Genomic DNA, 22,891 nt, shown 5'->3' on the forward strand with positions numbered 1-22,891 from the left:
TCAGTTTCACGGGAAGATAAACCAAATAGCTAGGTCTCTCAATGATTTTAAAACCTGGACCAAAGTTTGGATAAAAGGAGTAAATGCAATTTAATTGACATCCATTGATATATACCGACCCAATCACATTGTTGACGATTCTGATCGTGTTGATGCTCGAAATTCGAACAATGTTTTCAGACTCGTACTCAGAATTGGATTCCAACTGTCTTTTAGTAAATCCCAAAACTGACGCGATGCTGTTATTCACGTTCAAATCCATCAAATAATTTAGACCTAGTTTGATGGTTGATTTTAAAGTATAAGGATTTGATCCAATTTTAATGTTGTCTGGAGAGTAACTAATTTTATTAGCAGTAACATAACTTCCACTTTGAGTCGCGTAATTTTTTATTGTGCTTGAAACAGACTTTTTCAAATACTTATTGATATCTTTAATGTCGTAACTCCTATCTGGAATAACAATGTTTTCCCGATTTGTTTCATTGTTCATGCTGTATCTGAACGAATTGTTTTTGCTGTTGATATTTAGAATGCTGTTGTACGTCTCAAGACCGAAAAAAGCCATCTCATATTTTTTTCTTTTTCAAACCCGATTTTGTCTTAAAAAATCTGTTTTTATCACGTTTGAATTTCCATCCACGTCGATTATAATTCCTGGCATTTTTTTTATTACGCATCATTTTTTTAAATTGTCTCTTTTGGAAAATAAAAATCGTCAAATCCGCTTCGATATTTTCCATAGTTCTTTTTTGAGGACAAATCAATCACTGCAAATCCGTGGGGTTGAGACCACCAATGCTTGCAAAACTTTTTATACTCTTCTTTTTTCATGTCTACAGCGACATGATCTCGATAAATGTGGTCCATGGTCCATGATGTGGTCCAAATGTGGTCCATGGTCCATGTGGTCCATGGTCCATGTGGTCCATGGTCCATGATCTCGATTAATGTGGTCCACGTTCTTTGAATCCTGGGCGAACAGGAAAATAAAATTTGCATTTTCTCTGATGGTTTGTCTGGGGAGCATGAAATATTTTTGAGTCAAATAGAAACAATCGACGTTGGAATGCCTCCCTCTGATGTAATATTTTTCGCACTTATTTTACTTGGTCAATTGCAAATCGTCAAAGATCATCAGATTGTTTTTCGTGGCGTCAAGATCTTCAGATTCAGGCACGTCGTCAGCGTCGGTGTCCTCGATTTTGTCTTGAACCTTGAACAAATCGAGAATAATCTCTATTGGCAATTTCTTCTCGAACGGACTTTTCAGTATTTTGTACTCTTGCTGGAAAAGAGAATTTCCAAACACCTGCAAGCTGTTGTAATCCATCCAGGTCTCAGCAACATATTCATCAGCAAAGTTGTTTTTCCACAACCTGACTTTCCGATGATGATTCCTCTTATGATTCTCGGCAAAAGCTTGTTGTTGTTCCTTTTGCTCTTACCAATATTCCATGACAAATCAGCAATATCCATTTTTTAAAATAAAAAATATTTAAATATGTAAAATGTACTGCGTTAAATGCAAGAGAAAAACCGAGACGATTCACTTGAGAAACGAAGTCTCCAAAAACAAAAGAAATATGCTTAAAGGAACTAGCGTCGTTTGCGGAATGACCAAGAACAAATTTATTTCGTCGACGAAAGGAGGCGACTTGTTTGAATCGCTTAACAAACTGTCAAGCAAAATCAAACTTCCGTAGGCTAAATTTCCTGGAGAAATGCACATTCCAGGCATGAACTTTGCAGGGCCTGGCAAAAACTTGGATAAAAGACTCACTTCCACCGACATGTACCAGAAATGGAGCAAACCCGTTGACAGGGTGGACAACGCCGCTTACCATCACGATCTCGCTTACAAATATTTCGAAGATCGACAAAATAGAAATTTGGCAGATCAAATGATGCTCTAAGAAGTGAACTCCATACCCAACCCTACGCAAAAAGAAATTAACGAAAGAAAACCCATCACTCCAGTCATCAAAGCCAAAGCCAAATTCGGTCTCGGAGTAAAAAAAGAAGGCCCACAAACCTAAAATGGACGGATCAGGTTGCAGACGAACTTCATAAACCAGTGATTCACCATTTCAAAAGAAGAAGAGTGATTATGAATGACATTGATCAAATATGGGCTGCAGACTAAGTCGACATGCAATCGTTTTCAAAATTCAACTACGGAACAAAATACTTGCTCATGGTGATTGATGTATTTTCAAAGTATGAATGGATTGCACCCTTAAAAAAGAAAAATGGTTCTCGATGTGGCTAACGCTTTAAGTAAAATTTTTGAAGAAAGAAGGTGCTCCAAAATGTAGGTGGACAAAAAAAAAGAATTTTATAACAAGCATGTGAAAGCGCTTGGAGTGCAATTATATTCCACTGAAAACGAAGAAAAAAGTTGCGTCGTCAAACGATGGAACTGAACGATGAAAGAGAAAATGTTCAAACACTTTTCAGCAAACAACACCAAAAAAAATACATTGACGTTTTAAATGAAATGGTGATCAAATACAACAACACAAAACACTCTTCCATCAAAATGACTCTAGTTGAAGCCAGCGATGAAAAGAATAAAAATAAGGATGACTCTGTATAGAACGGCGCAAACAGAAAGACAAGAACCGAAATTCGTCATGGGTGACAAAGTGAGGATTACTGAAAAAGAAGTCCAATTTTGAAAAAGGATACACGCCGAGATGGGCTGAGGAGGTTTTCACGGTGTCAAAAATTCAGCACACGGATCCTCCCACGTATAAAATCACAGACACACGGATCCTCCCACGTATAAAATCACCGACAAGAAATTCAAGGCACTTTTTAACGAGCAGGAAATGCAAAAGACTCATCAAGACATATTCAGAATTGAAAAAGTGATCCGCAAACAAAAGAACAAATCATTGGTCAAATGGCAAGGATATCCAGACTCATTTAACTACTGGGTAGATAATAAAGAATTGATAAGTTTGCAAAAAATGATCTAAAAATTTTCTTTTAATATATTAAAATGCATGCTCCTCACAAGTTGTTTAAAAATATTGCCTCAGCAGAAGTCCACAGTTTGGATTTGCAATTAAGTCATTTGGAAGAGAGGATTTAAGAGTTGGAGCTAAGAAGACCGAGCAACATCATTATGACCAAAAAAAAGTTGGATCATCCCACCTACTACAATGTCAACGGACAGCACGAGATTTTTGCTCAGAAAGACATTAGATTTGTTGCTCTCTCGCACACGACGATATCGTTGTCAGTCGGACTGAAATTGGACAAAGGTATCGCAGTCGTCACTTTGATAAGCAAAATCAGCGATCAATTGAATTACAGAAAAAACGATGTTGTTATTTCAGAGTCAGTAGATGAAGTCATCATGGATGTTCACAATTACAGCAATCAGGACGTCATCGTTAAAAAAGGCGAAAAACTTTGTAAAATTAATCACATTTATTTAAATTAAAATAATTTATTACTTGATTAAAAAATGGAGATATTAAAAAACACGGATAAAATTTACCCCATTCTTCCATTAGCGCCAGCGGATTAAGGGCACAGTTACCGCCTTCAAAAAAAAGCGAGATACAAAAAGAGATTGAGGATGAAAAAGCAAAAAGAATGACGCTCAGCAAAAAGTACCATCGCGCTTTCAGAATCATCTCGAATGTGGATAACTCGATGCAGGTATTGTGCATCGCTCTTGGGACTGTTGGAATTGGACTTTTAACCACCATTATTGCCACTTCAGTGGCGATTGCGTGCGAGGGAGTTGCCATTGGAGCAGGGTTTTTAACCGTTGTTGGAGGTCAAGTCAACAAAAAACTGACGTTAAAAGCGGAGAAACACTAGAAGGTGAAAGTTCTTGCAGAGTCTAAATTGAACACCATAAGCAACCTCATTTCAAAAGCGTTGATTGATGGAAAAATAAGCGACGGCGAGTACGAGCTGATTCTTTTAGAGCTTCAAAAATTTACATCCATGATGGATGAAATAAGGACAAAAACAAAAAGCAACATTGATGAAATCACAAAAGAGTCTTTGATCAATAAAGGAAGAGAAGACGCGATAAATGCATTCAACAACATGTTTAAAAAAAATTTATTTTTTCACTCAACATAAACGAAAAACTAGGGATGCGCCGAACGTTCGGCAAAACCGAACGTACGGCTGTTTTGCCAAACGTTCGGTTCGGCCGAACCTTAGCAAAGGTTCGGCCATTAATGCAAATTAGGAAATCATTGTACATTTACCTAAATATAAATAAAATTTAATTCATTTGTACCATAGCTACAGTTTAAATGGATAAAGTTTTTATTTAAAATAGCTTACCGATTAAACATAGAAGGACATAAGATTTTATAAATGTATTTCAATACAATTTTAGTTTAAACTTTATTATGTATTTTCAATACACAATAAATCGGAACAAATGGAATAACAGCTTTATCAAAACTTCTACTTGACTAAAATAATTGGTAAATACTCCTGCATCAATTGAATAAAATTTTAGCTCATCAAAAAAATCTAATAATATAAAATCACCATTTACTAATCTTAAAATAACAAATAGGAATTTAAACGAAAAAGATATTTTATTGAATTTAGGTCTGTTAAAAGTGGTGCAAATTGCTGTGGTAAAATAAATAAATTTCACTACAGATAAAGTTTCTTACAAGCTTGCTACTCAACTGGTTTAATTGATAAAAATATTTGAAAAAAACAAACTTAGGGAAAAACATTATTATGGAGTTCCATAATAACGCTCCAATCAAGTATTTTGTTATTAATGTATAACTGTATTATGTAATAGTAATAACAATCACAAAGAAATAATTTTAGAAAAATAAGAGGGCTTTCTTTTTCCATAACTAGCGGGAGTTTTAAATACTCTTCAATCTTTATGTTGATCATTTGCAAATATATTACTCTGGATTGAATTAAATAGATTACCATAAATTTGTTTAACAATATTTTCACTAAAGTAGAATTACTGGGTATTTGGTAAGTAGGGTACATCTCTTCAATTAATTTTCTGAGATCAAGATCTTCTTCAATTAATTTTCTAAGACCAAGATCTTCTTGTGCTAGGTTGAATATCCAACGCCATTATTTCTCCAATGCGATTATGAATCTTGATTGCTCGATGGTCATTAATATCCCACAACCTTTTTTTATTAATACTCTCCACTAATTTTAATTGTTTTTTTATTTCCGAATCACTTGATGTAGAAACGGGCGATGTTTCAATAATTATTTTTTTTATTAGACTCATTTTCAGCCTATATATACTCTACAAGGTGCTTTTTTTGTAAATGGCGCCTAAATTCACTGGTGGTAAATGTTTTTGGACAATTCCTACCTCTGGAGAGTATTGTTTTGCATAGTAGGCAGATAAGATATTTTTTCAGAAGACATTGTTTTATACTTTTACAAGATTAAAATGTAGTTCAACCAAAAATAAAGTAAAGGATTTTAAATTTAAACTGTGTAAATATGTTTTAAAATAATGTTACATATAATGTTATTTTATCCTATACGTTATATGTTATACATTTATTTATATTCCCTATCTTTAATAATTGTATTATTTTTTGAATAAAAAATGGTTAAAATTTTTATTTACACTACAAATAAAAATGTTAGCATTTATTTTCTTTACACCACAAACAATTATCCAATAATAAATTAACTTTTCAAAGTTACTATATAAGTTTTCAAACAAAATTTCATAATAACAATAGTTTAAGTAATATTTTAACAATAGTTCGGTTGCCGAACCGTTCGGTGTTCGGCAAAGATACATGGCTGAACGTTCGGGTTCGGTGTTCGGCGAAAAATTGGGTTCGGCGCATCCCTACGAAAAACTAGTTTACGTTTTTTTATTTATGTTTTTTTTCCCGTATTTAAAAAATGTCTTTTTTTAAAATACAAGACCCGAACAAGAGGGATGAGATTGTGAGAGAAGTGATTGAGAGCAGAAAAAGGATTTATCAGGACAGTCTCAATGAGAATATATGAGAGTCAAATTTTCAGGCTGATTTGAACAAGCTGTACAAGCCTCTCATTGAAAGCAATCAAAAGATGATCAAGAGCATGAAGGTTGAAAATCTACCAGTGCATGAATTAAATCCGCTCGAATCAAGTGACTTGCAGGAATTGGGTGATATTTCATTCCATTACTTGAACAAGTACAATGAGGTTTACGATCGAAAAAAGAAAAGAAATTTCGAGATGAACAAAATTGGAGATAAAATGCATATTGGAAAAATAGAGTTGTCTGTTAATGTTGGCGGAGAAAGGTACGAAGGAACAAATGGTTTTTAGGAGCTTGTGACAAAATCTACTCCTCCTGACAAATGGAGCGACGTTACCGATAAAGATTTTCAAAATTATTCAAAAATTCTTGTTGAAAGTGAAGCCATAAAGTCTGATTCAAATCGATACAAGCCAAAAGCCTCCAGAAGCGAAAAATATCGACAAGTCATAAGACCCATTTGGAAAAAATGGTGCGTTCTGAAAAAGGTAAAAAAGGGTCTGGAGTAATTATACTTCCAAGAAATCCGAATGCGCTCGTGCAAAGGCTTGACTTGAGCATCGCTGCTTGGCATGCTAGAAATACAGGGTCGAGAAACGAGGCTGTGGCCATTTGCGATGAGCTGCTGAGGCAAGGAGAGATAAATAAAGATCAAAACAAATCGATTCAAAGATTGATCGATATGTAATAAAAAAATATTTTCTTATTTAAAAAAATTATAAGCTCATTTTAAAATGCTAATCATAAATTATCGAAGGTATGTTAAAAAGCACATCGTCGTCGTCGGTGGCATTGTGGACACGATTAAAAATTTTTTGAGAAGAGCGGCAGCTTCAAGCATGTCAAAATCAACAGCGAATTTGCTTAAAAAAGTAGCAAAAAGCGAACATGGAAGAGAGGCGATTATGGCAGCCAAGTTCGCTGGTAAAGAGTGTGAGTCGGGTGTTTTTGTGTATACATATATAATTTTATCGTTTAATTATTGTGAGACGGGGTTTCTTTACGGGGAATGGGGTTTAATGGTTTGTATTTACGGAGGATAGGGGTATGGATGTTGGGATGCCTCTTTTGGTTCTGTGTAATGGTAGCACTCTGACTTGTGCTATAATACGTACTTACTTTTCTTGGCGCGTGATATATTTCTTTATGATTAACAAATCTTTTCCGTTATTAACAAATAATATATTCTCCACTTTAAACTATGTAAAAAAAACTGTTTCTTACTAATTCTTCTGTTCCTTCTTTTATCATTTATCATGTAACCAACTATAAATTTCCCTATCCTAAATGCCCTCCCGTATATCCCTTATGTCTATAATTTGTCTTCCCTTACTTAAACAATTTTCGTAACTTTCTCAAAGCCTTCTCGTAACCTATCTCTTAGATTCTTTCTCCTCTTCTCTCCACTTCTTCCCTTTCGCTGCTCCTCCAACTCCCTTTTTCTTCAACCCCCTTTAACTCCCCCACTCTTTTCGGGTTTCTCGTTTTTATATTTGTTGCTTGTTTTTGGGCGTTGGCGTCTTTTCATTTTCGTTAGATAGCGTGTAAAATATTAATGGTTGATTACGGGTGTTTTGATTGTTGTGAATAGCATCTTGGTTAGTTAGGTTTAGCTTCCTCACAAGAGTTAGCCTCTTCTGCCATATCCACCGCCAAAGACGTGGCCATCGATAAAGGTAAAAGGACCAAGAGAAATTGTATGCCAAGACTGGAATAGTGAAGCCGGGCATTTTAACTAAGACAGTGAAGCCATATCATCTGATAAATAATGGTGCTGAGAGTCCGATTTACGATTTGCATAAAAAAATTGTTTGGTTCATCCATACGCAGAAAGAAAATGACAAAAAAGAATGTGTCTAGAATTCAAGATCTTGTGAGAATGGGGAATGGGCTTTTAATTGCGTAAAACGAATTAAATTTTTTAATTTCGTATAAAAAATGATTAAGAGTTACCGAAACACCGACAGATTAAGAGTAACCGAAAATCCAGAATTCGACAATGGGATTGAAAAAATTGATTTTTTCGAGTATCTTCCAACAAATCTTGATTTAAATTCTTTAGGCACGATCACTTTTGAGATTGACTGTCATTCGATTCAAATAATACCATCAGAAGCTTACATCCTCATCGAAGGAGTGTTAAAAAAGAATAATGGCACTGTTTACGCAGCCACAGACAACATTGCCTTGTGAGCAATGCCTTGATGTATTTGTTTAGCGATATCACTTATGACTTATCAGGAGAGCTTAGACTTCAGGAGAACAGATCTTCCAGTCAAACTGTTAATCCATCCATATTTGACCATTGTGATGTCAGCAATATTTACGTGACCGTTAATGGAATAAAGTATCCAAATTACAATTACGACTTGAATTTTGGAGAAAAGAGAGTTGTCATGGCCCATTCAGATGCATTCTCGTTTGATGAAAAATATTACGGCACAAACTTGTTTGTCAATCGGGGTTGTCCTTGCTTGAATATATAAAAATATATCCATTGTTCTTTGTTGATATCAGCAAGCAAAAATAGAGAGATACCAATCTGAAACTGCTGAATTGGTTGTTAACGTTAAATTCCGATCAGCGACTCTTGCAAATACTGTCATATTCGCAGTGGTCATTTCCGACAGAATGATGAAATTCGTATCCGATGTCACCAACATGACTGCTATTTATTAAATCCTTTTTAATTTGAATAAATCTTGATGAAAATTTGAAAAATTGAAATGACTTAAAGAAAATCTTGGCATATTTAAAAATGAGATACACGACAACGTATTTAAAAAAATTACTGATAGAAAATGGCATTTCCAAAACGGCAAACACTTTGATGCTGTTGATGATGATTGCGGTTGAAAATAATCTGATCAATAAAGATTTAATTTTAGAAGACTCAAAAGAAAAGAGTCCTGTGGTACGTCAAATAAAATCTGAAAAAGAAAAAAAAGCAGATTAACCCCAAATATGAAAGGCTCGGTCTGATTAAGAAAAAGCCCGTAACCGTGAGACTGATCCATGTTGAAACTGGCGAGGTGACCGAGTACAAATCCCTTTACAAAGCGATGAGAGAGACTGGACATGGATGGAGATATTTGGAGTGTCGAGATGGAAAGGTGGACAACGGAATCAAGATTGAATTTTTTAATTCTGAAAAACTTGAAAACCGCAAAAACAGCTAAGTCGAAAATTGAAAAATTTTTTAACATCACAAAAGTTAAAAAATTGAAAATTGTTAAAGAAATTCTTGTCATATTAAAAATGGAAAACAAAACAGTGAATGAGTGAAAAAATGGAAAACAAAACAGTGAATGTTTAAGTCCAAAAAATAAAATATTATTGCAAGATGCCAAAGATCTCGTTGAAGCAATAAACAACATGAGACCTGTCATCGCTCCGAGACCTCCGATTGTTCAAAGACCTGTCATCGCTCCGTGACCTGTCGTTGTGAGACCTGTCATTGCTCCGAAACCGTCCATAATTCCGCCGAGACCAGATATTGCTCCGAGACAATCTCTCATGTGGAAACCAGCTCTCATGCCAAAACCGTTTCACTTGCAAAATCCTATCATCGCTCCGAGACCTGACATTGCTCCGCGTCACATCCTTGACGAGCCTGTTCCAGATTCATCACCTGTATTTGCTCCTGGTTTATTTTCTAGGTTGACGACGGCTGTAAGAAATGTTGTCGTCAACAGTTTCAACAATGTGCTTAAATCGATTGATCCATACGTTCCAGAGGCGGTGAAGAAAAAAGCAAGAGATGGAGTCGAAAAAAGAATAAAGTCTCTCAAATCGATTGTATTCAACAAATTACAAATTGAGTTTAAATTGACCAATCATGCGGTGGATCGGGTTGTTAAACAATTTTCTTATGACATTATAGGTCATCATCATGACGCCTCAGCCTTTTTAAACTCTGCGAAATATGGAGTGGTAAAAGTCATGAACGAAAACAGAAATAAAAAAGTGCGCTTTTTTTGACGTGCAAGATGAAATGTATAAGCATCACCACTGGAGAGGAAATAACTTGAACTGTCCCTTTTTCATCCCACACTGAAATTGTGCTGGAGGCTAAGATTTGGGAGAGTTGTATGACAGAGCGAAAGAAAAAATCCTGGAGAGTATGACAATGTACAACAAGATGGGTTCAAATTGTAGAGTGTCTGTCATTTTAAAGATAGGCATTAACATGATTGATTACAAACCAATCAGCGCTTCGTCACACATCCGTCTGGACCCGTTTCTGTTGAGCAAAAAGGCAATCATTAACATGACCAACACAGAAGACAATGAATGCTTCAAATGGTGTGTCACCAGGGCGCTGAACATGAAAGAAAAAAACTGTGAGAGGATTGATAAAGAGCTCGTTGAAAAATCGAAAGAGTTGAATTGGGAAGGTGTAAATTTCCCTGTCTCACTCCCTCAAATTGAAAAGTTTGAGAAAAACAATCCAGACATCAGCGTCAATGTTTTTGGATGCGAAAACAAATCCCCTTATCCTTTGAGGGTATCGAAATGTTTGGATCGAAAGCACCACATCAATTTGCTGCTCATTTCAAACGATAAGACCAATCATTATCGCTTGATTAATAATTTCAGTCGATTTGCTTCCTCGCAAACATCAGCACATCATGGCAAAAAATATTATTGCAGAAATTGCCTGCAAGGGATGAACACCGAGGAAGCTCTTTCTAAGCATTGGACTTACTGTCAAGATCACAGCTCTGTCAGAATCGAACTTCCTGAAAAAAATTAAACCATGCAGTTCTCCAATAAAGAAAGATCGATGAGAGTTCCGTTTGTGGTGTATGCAGACTTTGAAAGTTTCATCAATCCGATCGACACGGGCGATACTGATAAGTGCGATCCTGATCAATCTTACACCAAACAGTTCCAAAAGCACACTCCCAGCTCGTTTTGTTACTTCATCAAATGCTTCGATGAAACCATTTATGAAGGAAAGCCGGTGACGTTTACGACAACAAGCGAAACGGACGACGTCGCCAAAATATTTGTGGAGATGCTCGAAAAAGACATTACGGAGATTTACGAGATAATTAGATTTTAAAAAAATATGGTCATGACCCATGAGAATGAAAAAGATTTCAACTCTGCGACAGTCTGTCACATTTGCGAAGAAAATTTCGGGAATGACAAAGTGCGCGATCACTGTCACATTACAGGAAGGTACCGAGGAGTTGCTCACAGCAGTTGCAACACAAAATATCAAATCCCCAAATCCTTCCCTGTCGTGTTTCACAATTTATCCGGTTATGACAGCCACTTGTTCATCAAGAAATCATCCGGTGGGAAATTAAACTGCAACCTCCAACAACGAGGAAAAGTATATCAGCTTTTCAAAAGAAATCAAAGTGAGAGAGTTCGAAAAAGAGGGAAAAGTCATTGAAGTTAAACGAGAATTAAGATTCATCGAAAGTTTCAGATTCATAGCTTCCAGTTTGGACAACTTGTCTAAAAATCTGACTAAAGACCAATGCAAAAACATCGCCAAATATTACTCCGGAGAGCAGTTTGATTTATTGCTCAGAAAAGGAGTTTACCCTTACGATTGGATGGACTGGATTAAAAAGTTTTCTGAAACGCAGCTGCCTCCCAAAGAGTTGTTTTTCTCCAAAGTCAACGACGAGGGAATAAGCGATGAAAATTACTCTCACGCCAAAACGGTATGGGATGAATTTAATTGCAAAACGTTCAGAGATTACCACGACTTGTACAACGTCTCTGACGTGCTGATTCTGGCGGGTGTCTTTGAAATATTCAGAGACGTTTGCATGAAAAATTACAAGCTCGATCCCGCCTGGTATTTCACGTCCCCCGGATTTGCATGGGACGCCGCGCTCAAAATAACAAAAATAAATTTGGAGCTGTTGAGCAATTTTGACATGGCGCTGATGATCAAGAAAGTAATCCGAGGAGGAATCAGCATGATATCGAACCGACATGGAACTTCAAACAATAAATACATAAGGGGTTCGTTTAACCCAAGCAAAGAGTCGTTGTTCATCCATTACTTGGACGCCAACAACTTGTACGGATGGGCCATGTGCAAACCTCTTCCCACTCACGGGAATGAATGGATGAGCGAAGACGAGCTCTCCCATTGGAAATCTTTGCAATGCATTCTGGAAGTCGATATAGATTACCCTTAAAGTCTTCATGACGAGCACAACGATTACCCTTTGGCTCCTGAAAGAATGACCATTAACAAAGTGGACAAGCTCGTTCAAAACTTGAACGACAAAAAAAATTATGCCATCCATTATGAAAACCTCAAACTCTATGGTGCACAGAGGCATCAAATTTGAGGAAAGAGATTGGCTGAAAAAATACATCGATCTCAACACCCATTTAAGAACTCAAGCCACCAACGACTTTGAAAAGGACTTTTTCAAACTGATGAATAATTCAGTGTTTGGAAAAACCATGGAAAACATTGAATAAAGAGTGAACGTGAGGCCGGTGACAAAAATGGAAGAAGCCAAGAAACTGTCTTCCATACCCAATTACGATCGACACACCATATTCGATGAAAACTTTGATTTGAGCAAAATGTTAATGTATGAATTCCACAACGATTGCATCAAGAATAAGTACTCCGATCGAGCAAAGTTGCTGCTGACCGACAGACTCCCTCATTTACGAAATAAAGACGGATGATTTTTACAAAGATATTTCCAATGATGTCGAGAGCAGATTTGACACGAGCGATTTTGACAAAAACCATCCTGCCATTTAAAACGTCGGTTTCAAAACAGGCAACAACAAAAAGGTCATTGGCATGTTCAAAGACGAAGCTGCAGGAAAACAAATTGAAGAATTGGTTGGGCTCCGGTCCAAATTGTACTCTTACAAAATCCACGAAAAGGAACACAAAAAATGCAAAGGGGTTAAGAAAAATGTCTTCCAAAAATACATCACTCACGAAGATTACAAAAACTGCTTAATGACTAAAAATGAACAGCTCAGGAAAATGAACGTCATCCGACCCCATCTGCACGAAATCTACACCGAAGAAATCAACAAAGCCGCAATCAGCGCCGACGACGATAAAAGAGTCATTTTAAAGAATGGAATTCACACCCTCGCCCACGAACATTACAAATTAAAAACAGCAAAATAATGTAAATAAAATGATCAATGTCGAAGGAACTGTCTAGCCTGATGAGGCTTTGACGAATTTTCAATTGATAAAGGCGGTAAAAAAGCTGAAAATAAAAAACTTTAAAGGCGTTTTTGTTAGGGATGAGCTTCCAAAAAAGACAAGGAAAAAAGAATGCGGAATTGTCAACACGGGGGACTCGAGCACGAACGGATTTCATTGGGTCTGTTGGAACAAAGAAGGTGACAAAAAATACAGCTTTGACTCTTATGCTCAACCACCTCTCGTCGAGCTCGTTAAATATTTGAAAAGTTCCGTCTTTTGCAACAGCGAAAGGATCCAGTTTGGAGACACGTCTTACTGTGGTCACTTGTGTCTTTGTGTCTTGAAAAAATAGGATGAAGGAAATAACTTTCAAGACATTGTCAATACCTTGTGGTGATTAAAAAATACGCATATATAAACATTGACTCTCTTTCAACAGACAACAACGCTTTTATAAGGGCAAGCACCATCACGTCGGACATTACAAACTGAAAAATATTTAGAAATAAAGTTTTTTTAAAAATAATGCCCGGTTTAAACGGAGAAAAAGTTCATGGTTACATTATGATCAAAATATATATGAGCCAGAACCCATGCCCACAAAATGCACACCATGCGCACAAAAAATATATAAAAATGAAAATGAGCCAGAACTCTCAATCCCTAGTAGTGTTGAGTTAAACTAGAATGAGCACCGCAATGATCTCTTATCTAATGCAAATTAACTTGCCTCAATAGACGAATTAAAATCTGTCTACATTCGCCCAGAAACATTCAACAACTTAAACAAAAAGCGTGCTACCGAAAATGCAGAATTATTGGCAAAAGATTTACTTGAAAAACCCTTTCAATTTGTCATCCGCAGCGAAAAAATCAAATGATTTGACACATACAAAGCAGTCAACATCAATGGAAGAGAGAGGAACCCATTCCTCAAATGGAAATCAGCTGTTGAAGCCATTCAGTCGCTCTCAACATCTCACTAATTCATTCCTTAACAAGGCCAGCTCTTCCATTAAATTATCTCATCTTTCGTGCTTCTACACCAATCCAACCTCCCTCAATCCCATAAAACTCATCGAACTGTCCTTTCATGCAGAAAACAACTCTTTTGACATTATTTTTATCACCGAGATATGGTTCAATGACCAATCAACTCCCTCTCTTCCAAACTACAACCTCTATTATTCAGACCGTTGCAACCAAATCTGAGGAGGTGTAGCTATTTACACAAACAATAAAAACATCTCAAACCAAATAGAGGAATCCCTACTACACAAAGATTTTATTCGCTACTATTCAGAACAATTATTGGTCGAACTAAAGCTTCTGAATGAAACTCTGCTCCTAGGCTGCATTTATAGACCTCCATCCTCCGGTATCGAAGTCTTCTCAGAAATTTCAAGTACTATTTTCCATGCCAAAACTTTAGTATCAACCAAAAAATAAAATGGTATCATCATTTTGGCTGATTTCAATTTCCCAGAGATTACTTGGACTTTCAAATCAGTCTTTTCCTCTAGTAAAATTAGTCTCAGTTCTTCATTTGTCTCTCTCTTTCAAGATTGTCATCTTCACCAACTCGTCACTATCCCTACTTTATAACCTGCTAATTACCCTATGACAAACACTCTTGATCTCATAATATGACTCTTCTGATCGTGCTAGTAAATTTAACATCGGTCCTCCACTCAGTTTGTCTGATAAACATCATTGCTCTATCACCTGGCATTACAAACTGGTTTCCAGCGTAAAATTATCACATTTCAACAGCTTTAAATTTATATACAAGCTTGGTAACTACGAAAAAATCAACGAAGAATTCAATAAGGTTGACTGGTCATCTATTTTTGAAGACTTAAACGTAGAACAATTTTACCAACTTTAGCTCAACAAATACAATGAACGTTGTCATCAATTCATCCCTCGTATGCCGAACAAACCATTCCCCAAAAAAAAACCATGGATGACAAAAGAACTGTTATCTCTTATTCGTCTTAAAAAATCGCTCTTGGCTCATAACGTCAGTTCAAAATGGAAAATCACATCCCTGGTTGTGGAATATAGAGAGACTAGAAAGCTCGTTAAAAAATTAAGTCGTTCTTCTCTGAAATCCTTCGAAAATGCCCTTGCCAATGATAAGCGTAAGCTTAAAAGACTGTTTTCATACATAAATAGTAAACGCTCTGTAATAAATCAGATCTCATTTTTGCGAATCACCAGTTCCAGTGAGATCATTAGTTCTGACAAAATTACAATAGCCAATTCACTTAACAATCAATTTCAATCAGTTTTCAGTAAAGAGCCATCCAATGACAATCTTCCCTGTTTTGATCGTAGAACTAACACAATCCTCAATAACATATCTTTCGATACTCTGGCCACCCTTATGGACTTCTCAGTACTAGATATATCTAAATCACTTGGGGTAGACAATGTCAGTCCTCACCTTTTATGCTTTTGTTCTACCTCAATGTCTTCTCCACTTACTCTCATCTTTCAAAAGTCATTTAACAATGGTGAACTTCCAAGCTCATGGTCCAAATCAAATGTAACAGCTTTTTTAAGAAGGGCTCTAGAATCGACCCATCAAACTACAGACCAATATCCCTCACCTCAATTCTGCGTAAAATAGTGGAGAAACTAGTTCAGAAGGCAATTATGCAGCATCTAATATCAAACAATCTTTTATCAAATAGTCAATATGGATTTTTAGAAAAAAAAGCATGTGTTACAAATCTCCTGGAAACAATGGACTTCTTGATTGGAAATACAGCCAGAAAACTACCAGTTGATGCCATATTTCTGGATTTTGCAAAAGCTTTTGACAAAGTCACACATCAACGAATGCTTCACAAATTAAAAATGTATGGAATCGAAGGCAATCTTCTCAATTGGATAAAAGCTTTCCTACTCAACAGGTTTTAAAGAGTCATCCTTAGTGACACTCAATCGAATTGGTTACCTGTGACAAGTGGAGTTCCGCAAGGATCAGTCTTAGGTCCAATTTAATTTGTCATTTTCATCAATGATCTGCCTGATGTAATAAGCAAAGAAAACAGTTGTAAGATTTATGCTGATGACACTAAAATCCTAAGCATTGTCAACTCACTTGCTGATCAACTTCAACTCCAATCAGATATTGACCAAACTGTTCATCGGACTAAATCTTGGCTCATGGAGTTAAACGCAAAGAAAACCAAGGTCATGTACTTTAGTCAAAAAAAATTAATTCCTTTCAATTAATCAATGGAAGAATTAGACCCTTGCTCAATAACGTCTTGAACTACATTGGAAACAACCACCTCTGAGCATTAATTGGGAATTCAAATTACCAATGATCTTAAAGTAGAAACCCAATCCATCATTGCCTCATGTAAAGCAAATCAAATGCTAGGTTTCCTAAAACACACTTTCCAATCTCTTGATGCTTCTTTATGAAAACAACTCTATTGCACCTACATTCGTCCTTTAATTGAGTTTGAAATTTCGGCTTGGAACCCTCATTTGGTAAAAGATGAACAAACTATTGAATTAATACAGCGCAGAACCACAAAAATACCAGACAAACTGAAAAAGTTAGACTACAAGTCCAGATGTTTACAACTTGGCCTATCTTCTCTTGTTGAACGTCGTAAAAGAGGTGACCTCTTCCAAAAATATAAAATTATTAATAACATCGACATAGTCAACTGGCACTTTCCCCTCATCACAAATCCACCAAGAGCAAATCACAGAGAAAGAATTCAACGTGAGAAGTACCGCAACAATTTAGCTCGTTTTCACTTTTTTAACAATCTCATTGCCAAGGCATGGAACATGTTACCAGATAAAAAAATCAGTTCTCCAACTGTCAACAGTTTTAAAGCGAACCTCGATAAGCTCTAATGTTACTACAGCTCGCAGCTTTCCTTAGTGAAAGTTGCAATATGAGCTTCACAAAAGCTAACTGTAATCTGACAATCTATGATTTGTATTTTGTCAATTATTTTTTATTTTTATGTAACAAATATATACTACCACTGTTATTATTTATACTATTATTGGTATTAATGTTTTTATTACTATTATTACTGTTTATATTATTGCAGTTTTTATTTTTAATATTATATTTTTTTATTATATCTGTATTTTTTTAGTATTATAATTATAATTATTATTAATTTTGTTGTTACTATTTTCATCATTATTATAATTATACTCTTATAAAATCAGTATTATCATTTTTTTTATTACCATTTGAATTATTTTTAATATTATTTCTTCTATTTGTATTGTCATCATTAGTATTGTAAATGTTATCTATAATATAATTCCTCGAGTTAATGTTCAATGTTTAACGTCGTTTCGTCATTAGTTACTAGGCTTTGAAAAAGCGCGTTCTCTAAATGCACGCGGCCATTGAAAAAAATCTCTTAAGCGAGTTGAAACTTTCTTCCTTTTGAAATTTAATTATTAGTTTAGATATATTACCTAAAGAATCGTGTTAAGATAAATGATAATCGTTAAGACCATATTATAGTTGAAGTAAGTATATAAAATAGTTATATATACATTTTTATTAGCTAAAGTAGAAAGGATTTAAATTTTTATCAGAAAAAGTAGAAAGGATTTTAATCTTTTAAATCGTTTGTATTTTGTTTGTTTTAGCTTTTCTTTTAGCAGTTTTATTTTGTTATTTTGTTTTTTAGAAGGAAAATAAGGGTATGGATGTTATTTAAAGTTATACTAATGCTATTTCCATAAAATGGTTATTACTACTTTGAAATTATTATTACTTTGAAATTTCTGTGATGCTATTAACTATTATTGTTCTTTTTTAGAAAATTTAGAAAATAAATTAAAATTTTGTGCCAACACTGACATGGCATGTCACACGTTATAGTATGTAAATGTTAAATTTTGTTGTGAGGATTACAGTTCTCATGAAAAATAAAAAAAAAAAAAAAGGTAAAGAGTATTGTTTGTAAATATATATTTTGTATCTTTTTAGATTTTCTGGCATCATTTTTAAAATTTTTATTTGCACACTTATAGCTGTTTTATCAATGTGTTTTTATAATCATGTAAAGTGTTTTTTTATTGTTTGTGTATGTGTTGATATGTGTTATATAATTGTTTTAAAAATGTGTTTAAATATGTATTTGAGGTATATATATTTAACCTTATATACATATTTAAACACATTGTGTTTATAGTTGGTACATATGTTTATATTATGTTGTTTCCGTGTTTTCAAAGTGCTGTGAGTTGGTAAACGTGTAGAGCAAGATTTGTCAACTTTGCCAGCCAAGTGATGTACTTTTAACAGAGGGTTACATGATAGTTTTTAGTGTCAAACTGTCACTGCTTTAGGTCTTGCTGTTTTCAAGCCTTTATTTTTAAAGATTATTCTAAAAATACATAATAACGTATTTTAATAACATTTTGCGTAATGTTGTTACTTATGTTTTGTTATATATGAATATTATCTTACTTAAGTTATATTATATGCATATATTAACTTATGGTGTGTGTTGTTGCTGTGATGTTTTTTTGTTATCTTTTGAGTTAATAGACATTTGGCTTAACTTCATGTTTGTGTCTGTTATTAAAAATGTTAAATAGGTAATTTTGTTAAAAATCACTGCTTTTAATCATTTACTAAAAGCCAATACAAATTCTTTTGCTATATATACAATTTGTTTTATATCAATTTGATTTTTTGTCTTTAGCGCTGTTTACTACATGATTTTGCTATAAATATTTTGGAATCATGATGTTCCAGCATAAATTGCTATAATCGCTATCAGTCTCCCTTCACATAATGAAGTTGCAGTTGTATTTGTTGGTGTACTACCTGTTTCCAGGGAAGATGTTGTTTACCCAAGAGGTCATCCTCTTAAAACTCTATCAAGTATGTCAGCCAACTTAGATCCTATGGTTTATCCTCTATTTTTTCCAAAGGGTGATGCTGGTTGGCATAATCAATTGGTTCACAACCCTGAACGTGCTACATTGGTTAGAAATCATGTTACATTTTCTCTGTATTACAATATAAACTTTCAGTTAGACAATTTTTTTTCTTCACTCTTTTATGGCAAAAAACTGTTTCAGCAATATGCTATTGATGCGTATGTTAAAATCAAAGGCCAGCGCATTGCTTTCATCAGAAATAACCAAGACAAACTGAGAAGCAACCAGTATAATGTCTTACATGAGCATGTAAAGAGTTAAATGCAATTGATAGGTTGTTAAAAGATATTTGCAACAACAACTTTCCGTTCTGAGGAAAAATCATTCTTTTTGGTGGTGACTTAACGCAAATTCTGCCTGTTGTGAAAAGAGGACAACCAGCTGAGATAGTAGAATCGTGTATAAAATGTTCTTTGCATTGGCAATTGGTGCAGAAGCTTGCATGAACTGAAAATATGAGAGTACAAGATGGGGAAGGTGAATTTTCCCAATGGCTACTAAGTCTTGGGAATGGAACAATACCTGTCAAAGAGGAGGATTCTTATAAAAGATGCATTAAAATACCAAATCAGTGCATTATTAGAGAAAATAAATTGATTGTTGAAAAGATTTTCGGAGATGCTGATCAAAATGATTATTCTAAATGCGTGATTTTAACACCAACTAATGTTGATTCATTATCAATCAATGAAGAAGTGCTTGAATGTCTGCCGGGTGAGGTCAAAATTTATTTAAGTGCTGATCAAATTGATACTGATGACCTTAATGAAAGAAATGACTTTCCTGTTGAGCGTTTGAATAGTTTAACTCCTTCAGGTATGCCACCTCATTGTTTAAAATTGAAAATTGGTTGTGTAATAATGCTACTTAGATATTTAGATCTCAAAGCTGGGTTATGCAATGGTACTCGTATGAAAGTTTGTGCTCTTCAAATAATTATATTGATGCAGAGGATTTGACAGGTGTTTCTGGTGGTAAACAGGATTTTGTTCCTCAAATTCAGTTGGCTCCATCAGGTTCTAATATACCTTTTGTTCTGAAACGTCGTGAGTTTCCTGTCAGATTGGCTTACTCAATGACAATTAATAAAAGTCAAACATTTAATAGAGTTGGGGTATATCTCAAAAAAACCAAGTTTCTCTCATGGTCAACAATATGTTGCATGTTCAAGAATGAGAGCACTTAATAGTTTGTTTTTCAAAATTAATAAACATCTCATTCAAGGTGTGGTAGGTGAAAAGTGTTACACAAATAATGTTATATTTTCTAATGTTCTTAATTTATAGTCTTAAGATTTTTATTTTGAAAATTTACTGTTTGTAAGTTGTGAGCACATTTTGTTTGTATAAATTTATTATTTTAATATATATATGTATTTTTTATAGTTTTTGATGAATATATTTGTCATTTAATATTGTTATAAAATGTGTTTATATGTGTTATATAAAACCATATTTGTTTATAGTTGTATATATGTTTAAATTATATTGTTTCCATGTTTTCAAAGTGGTGTGACTTGGGATTATGTTGAGCATGATTGATAACCTTGCCAGCCAAGCGATGTATTTATAGCAGAGGTGTGACTTGGCAGCATTTAGTGCCAGGCAGTGTTACTGCTTTAGAGCTAGGTTGTGTTGTGTGGCCTTTTTAATTATTCTGGAAACACAATGTCTGTTAATGTTTAGCGTAATGTGTATGAGAGAGTATGCAACCTTGATCTTTTAAGTCTAGGGTGTTTTAATGTCCTAAGTTTGAAGTAATTGAATAACAAATATTGAATATAAAAACAAATATACTTTATGTATTTATATGTTTAGTAAAAAAATAAATATAGTTAACTTTAAATTGGTTTTCTAATTTTGACTTTCATATTTTAATTTGGTTTGTTATTTTCGCTGGATTTTAGGATCAAGAGTGTAAATATTCTATTATTATGTGTTATTGTTGTGATGTTTTGTGTTCAAATTCATTTTTAACAATAAACAACTTCATGTTGATGTCTATTGTTAAAAATAAATGATAGGTAGTTTCATTATTGAAACTTACTGCTTTTATTTATTTACTTAAAGCCAAGACAACATTTTGCTAAAAATGCAATTTATATCTTTATTTGATTTTATATATATATATATATATATATATATATATATATATATATATATATATATATATATATATATATATATATATATAACATCCAGAAATTTATATATTATATATATATATAAAATTATATATATATATATATATATATATATATATATATATATATATATATATATATATATATATATATATATATATATATATATATATATATATATATATATATTAGAATTGTTAATCCTTTTGTACTTTGAAATATATTAACTGCCATGTCAAAATAGGTTACTAGAAATAGGTAAATCAATTTTCAGTTTTTATGTGGTGGTTTTTTTTTTTTTTTTGGTTTTTTGGTGGTTTTTTTTGTTATGGTATTATAATTCCTTTTTTTTTTTCTTTAAGATTTACGATTGACGCATTTATACGATTTATAAAAAAAAACTGATGACCTTTTATTGTAAATTTTTGTCAGTTAAAATGATATAAATATATGCAATTAGTTCAATTTTTAAAAATCTTCTCTATTTCATTCCTAATTATTTGTTTTACGTTATTTTGGGGATCTTTTTGAACGGGGGGGGGGGGGGGTTATAATTGTAGTTTTGCGCATTTGTCAAATATCTAGTTACTTAAATTTTATAAGGTGTTAAACTAATTATCTTAGTTTGCATTTGCAACACTTTTGAGGAAAGAAAAAATTGTTATATATATTAAAAAGAAAAAATTGTTATACATGTAAATCATTGTTTTACATTTTATTATTCTGGTAGAAGGTCTTCATCAAAAACTTGATAACTCTTAATAAAGATAAATGTATTCTCCTTACCACCATCAAGGCAAAAACGGGGAAGGGAGGTCCTTTATTAGTGTCAAATTGTTAAAGAGAATTAAATTTCGAGTAACAAAAGGAATTTTTAATAAATGGTAGCAAATAACCGTTTACTAAAAATTATTGAAACAAAGAGGCCATATATAAAAATGGTCAGATTAGTGCCATAAATAGCAATAGTCAAATGGTCAGATATTTTGAATAAATTTATTTAGTTGTGTGCATTTAACGTTTTAAAGACAATTTCCTTTGTTAAAGAAACATGTATCAAGGGGATGCCAAAGAATTATTAATTCATGTAAAATTTATGTTCGCTTTATATTAATCTTATTAATTAAAGTTCATGTTATAAAAATATAAAACGAATTTAGCTTTACTTTTTCGTCAATTTAAAGCATGATGAAGTGTTATTATTTTGTGTCAGTAACTAAAAACGTATTGTGTTGAACTTAGTAATGTTGAGGAAAATGGTTCTTACACTGATATGACCTATTTCAGTTGTAAATTACTCAAATAATGTTAAATAATTGGTAAATTATTTTACCTCCGCATATTTTTTCATTTGAAGACGTTATTCTAAAAGGGTAATAGTTATGGTTTTGCAACTTTAAATTGTGGAAAACAGCCACTATAAATTAACAAACCGACCATAACCCGTATTACGGGTTGCCTTTTTGCTAGTAATAATAAATTACACGATTAAGAGAAATAAATACAAAAAAAAAAACACAAAAGCAAAAAAGACATCCAACAGAGAGGCAAGCAAGTACCGGAATTGGCGACAAAACCCCGTTTTTTGGTCGATTTCCATACA

The 22,891-nt window shown here is 33.8% G+C and overlaps 1 protein-coding gene across 2 annotated transcripts; it reads left to right on the plus strand.

Annotated features, from left to right (window-relative positions):
- Window positions 1-17,586: 17,586 nt before the first annotated feature.
- On the plus strand, window positions 17,587-20,896 carry LOC149894454 (uncharacterized). 2 transcript variants are annotated; one of them, XM_090075949.1, is made up of 3 exons: window positions 17,587-17,717; window positions 17,882-18,140; window positions 18,905-20,896. In XM_090075949.1, exon 3 carries the CDS (start codon window positions 19,601-19,603, stop codon window positions 20,102-20,104), a length of 504 nt encoding a protein of 167 aa, XP_089932075.1. In that variant the 5' UTR covers window positions 17,587-17,717; window positions 17,882-18,140; window positions 18,905-19,600; the 3' UTR covers window positions 20,105-20,896. The 2 variants fall into 2 exon arrangements, with proteins under 2 accessions (XP_089932075.1, XP_089932068.1); XM_090075942.1 differs by lacking the exons at window positions 17,587-17,717; window positions 17,882-18,140 and adding an exon at window positions 18,674-18,797.
- The last annotated feature ends 1,995 nt before the right edge of the window (window positions 20,897-22,891 follow it).

The sequence above is a fragment of the Hydra viridissima genome, unplaced genomic scaffold (genome assembly GCF_058129835.1).
Source record: "Hydra viridissima isolate aposymbiotic clone 2 unplaced genomic scaffold, HvirCarnegie_v1 scaffold_1, whole genome shotgun sequence".
Taxonomy (NCBI): Eukaryota; Metazoa; Cnidaria; class Hydrozoa; order Anthoathecata; family Hydridae; genus Hydra; species Hydra viridissima.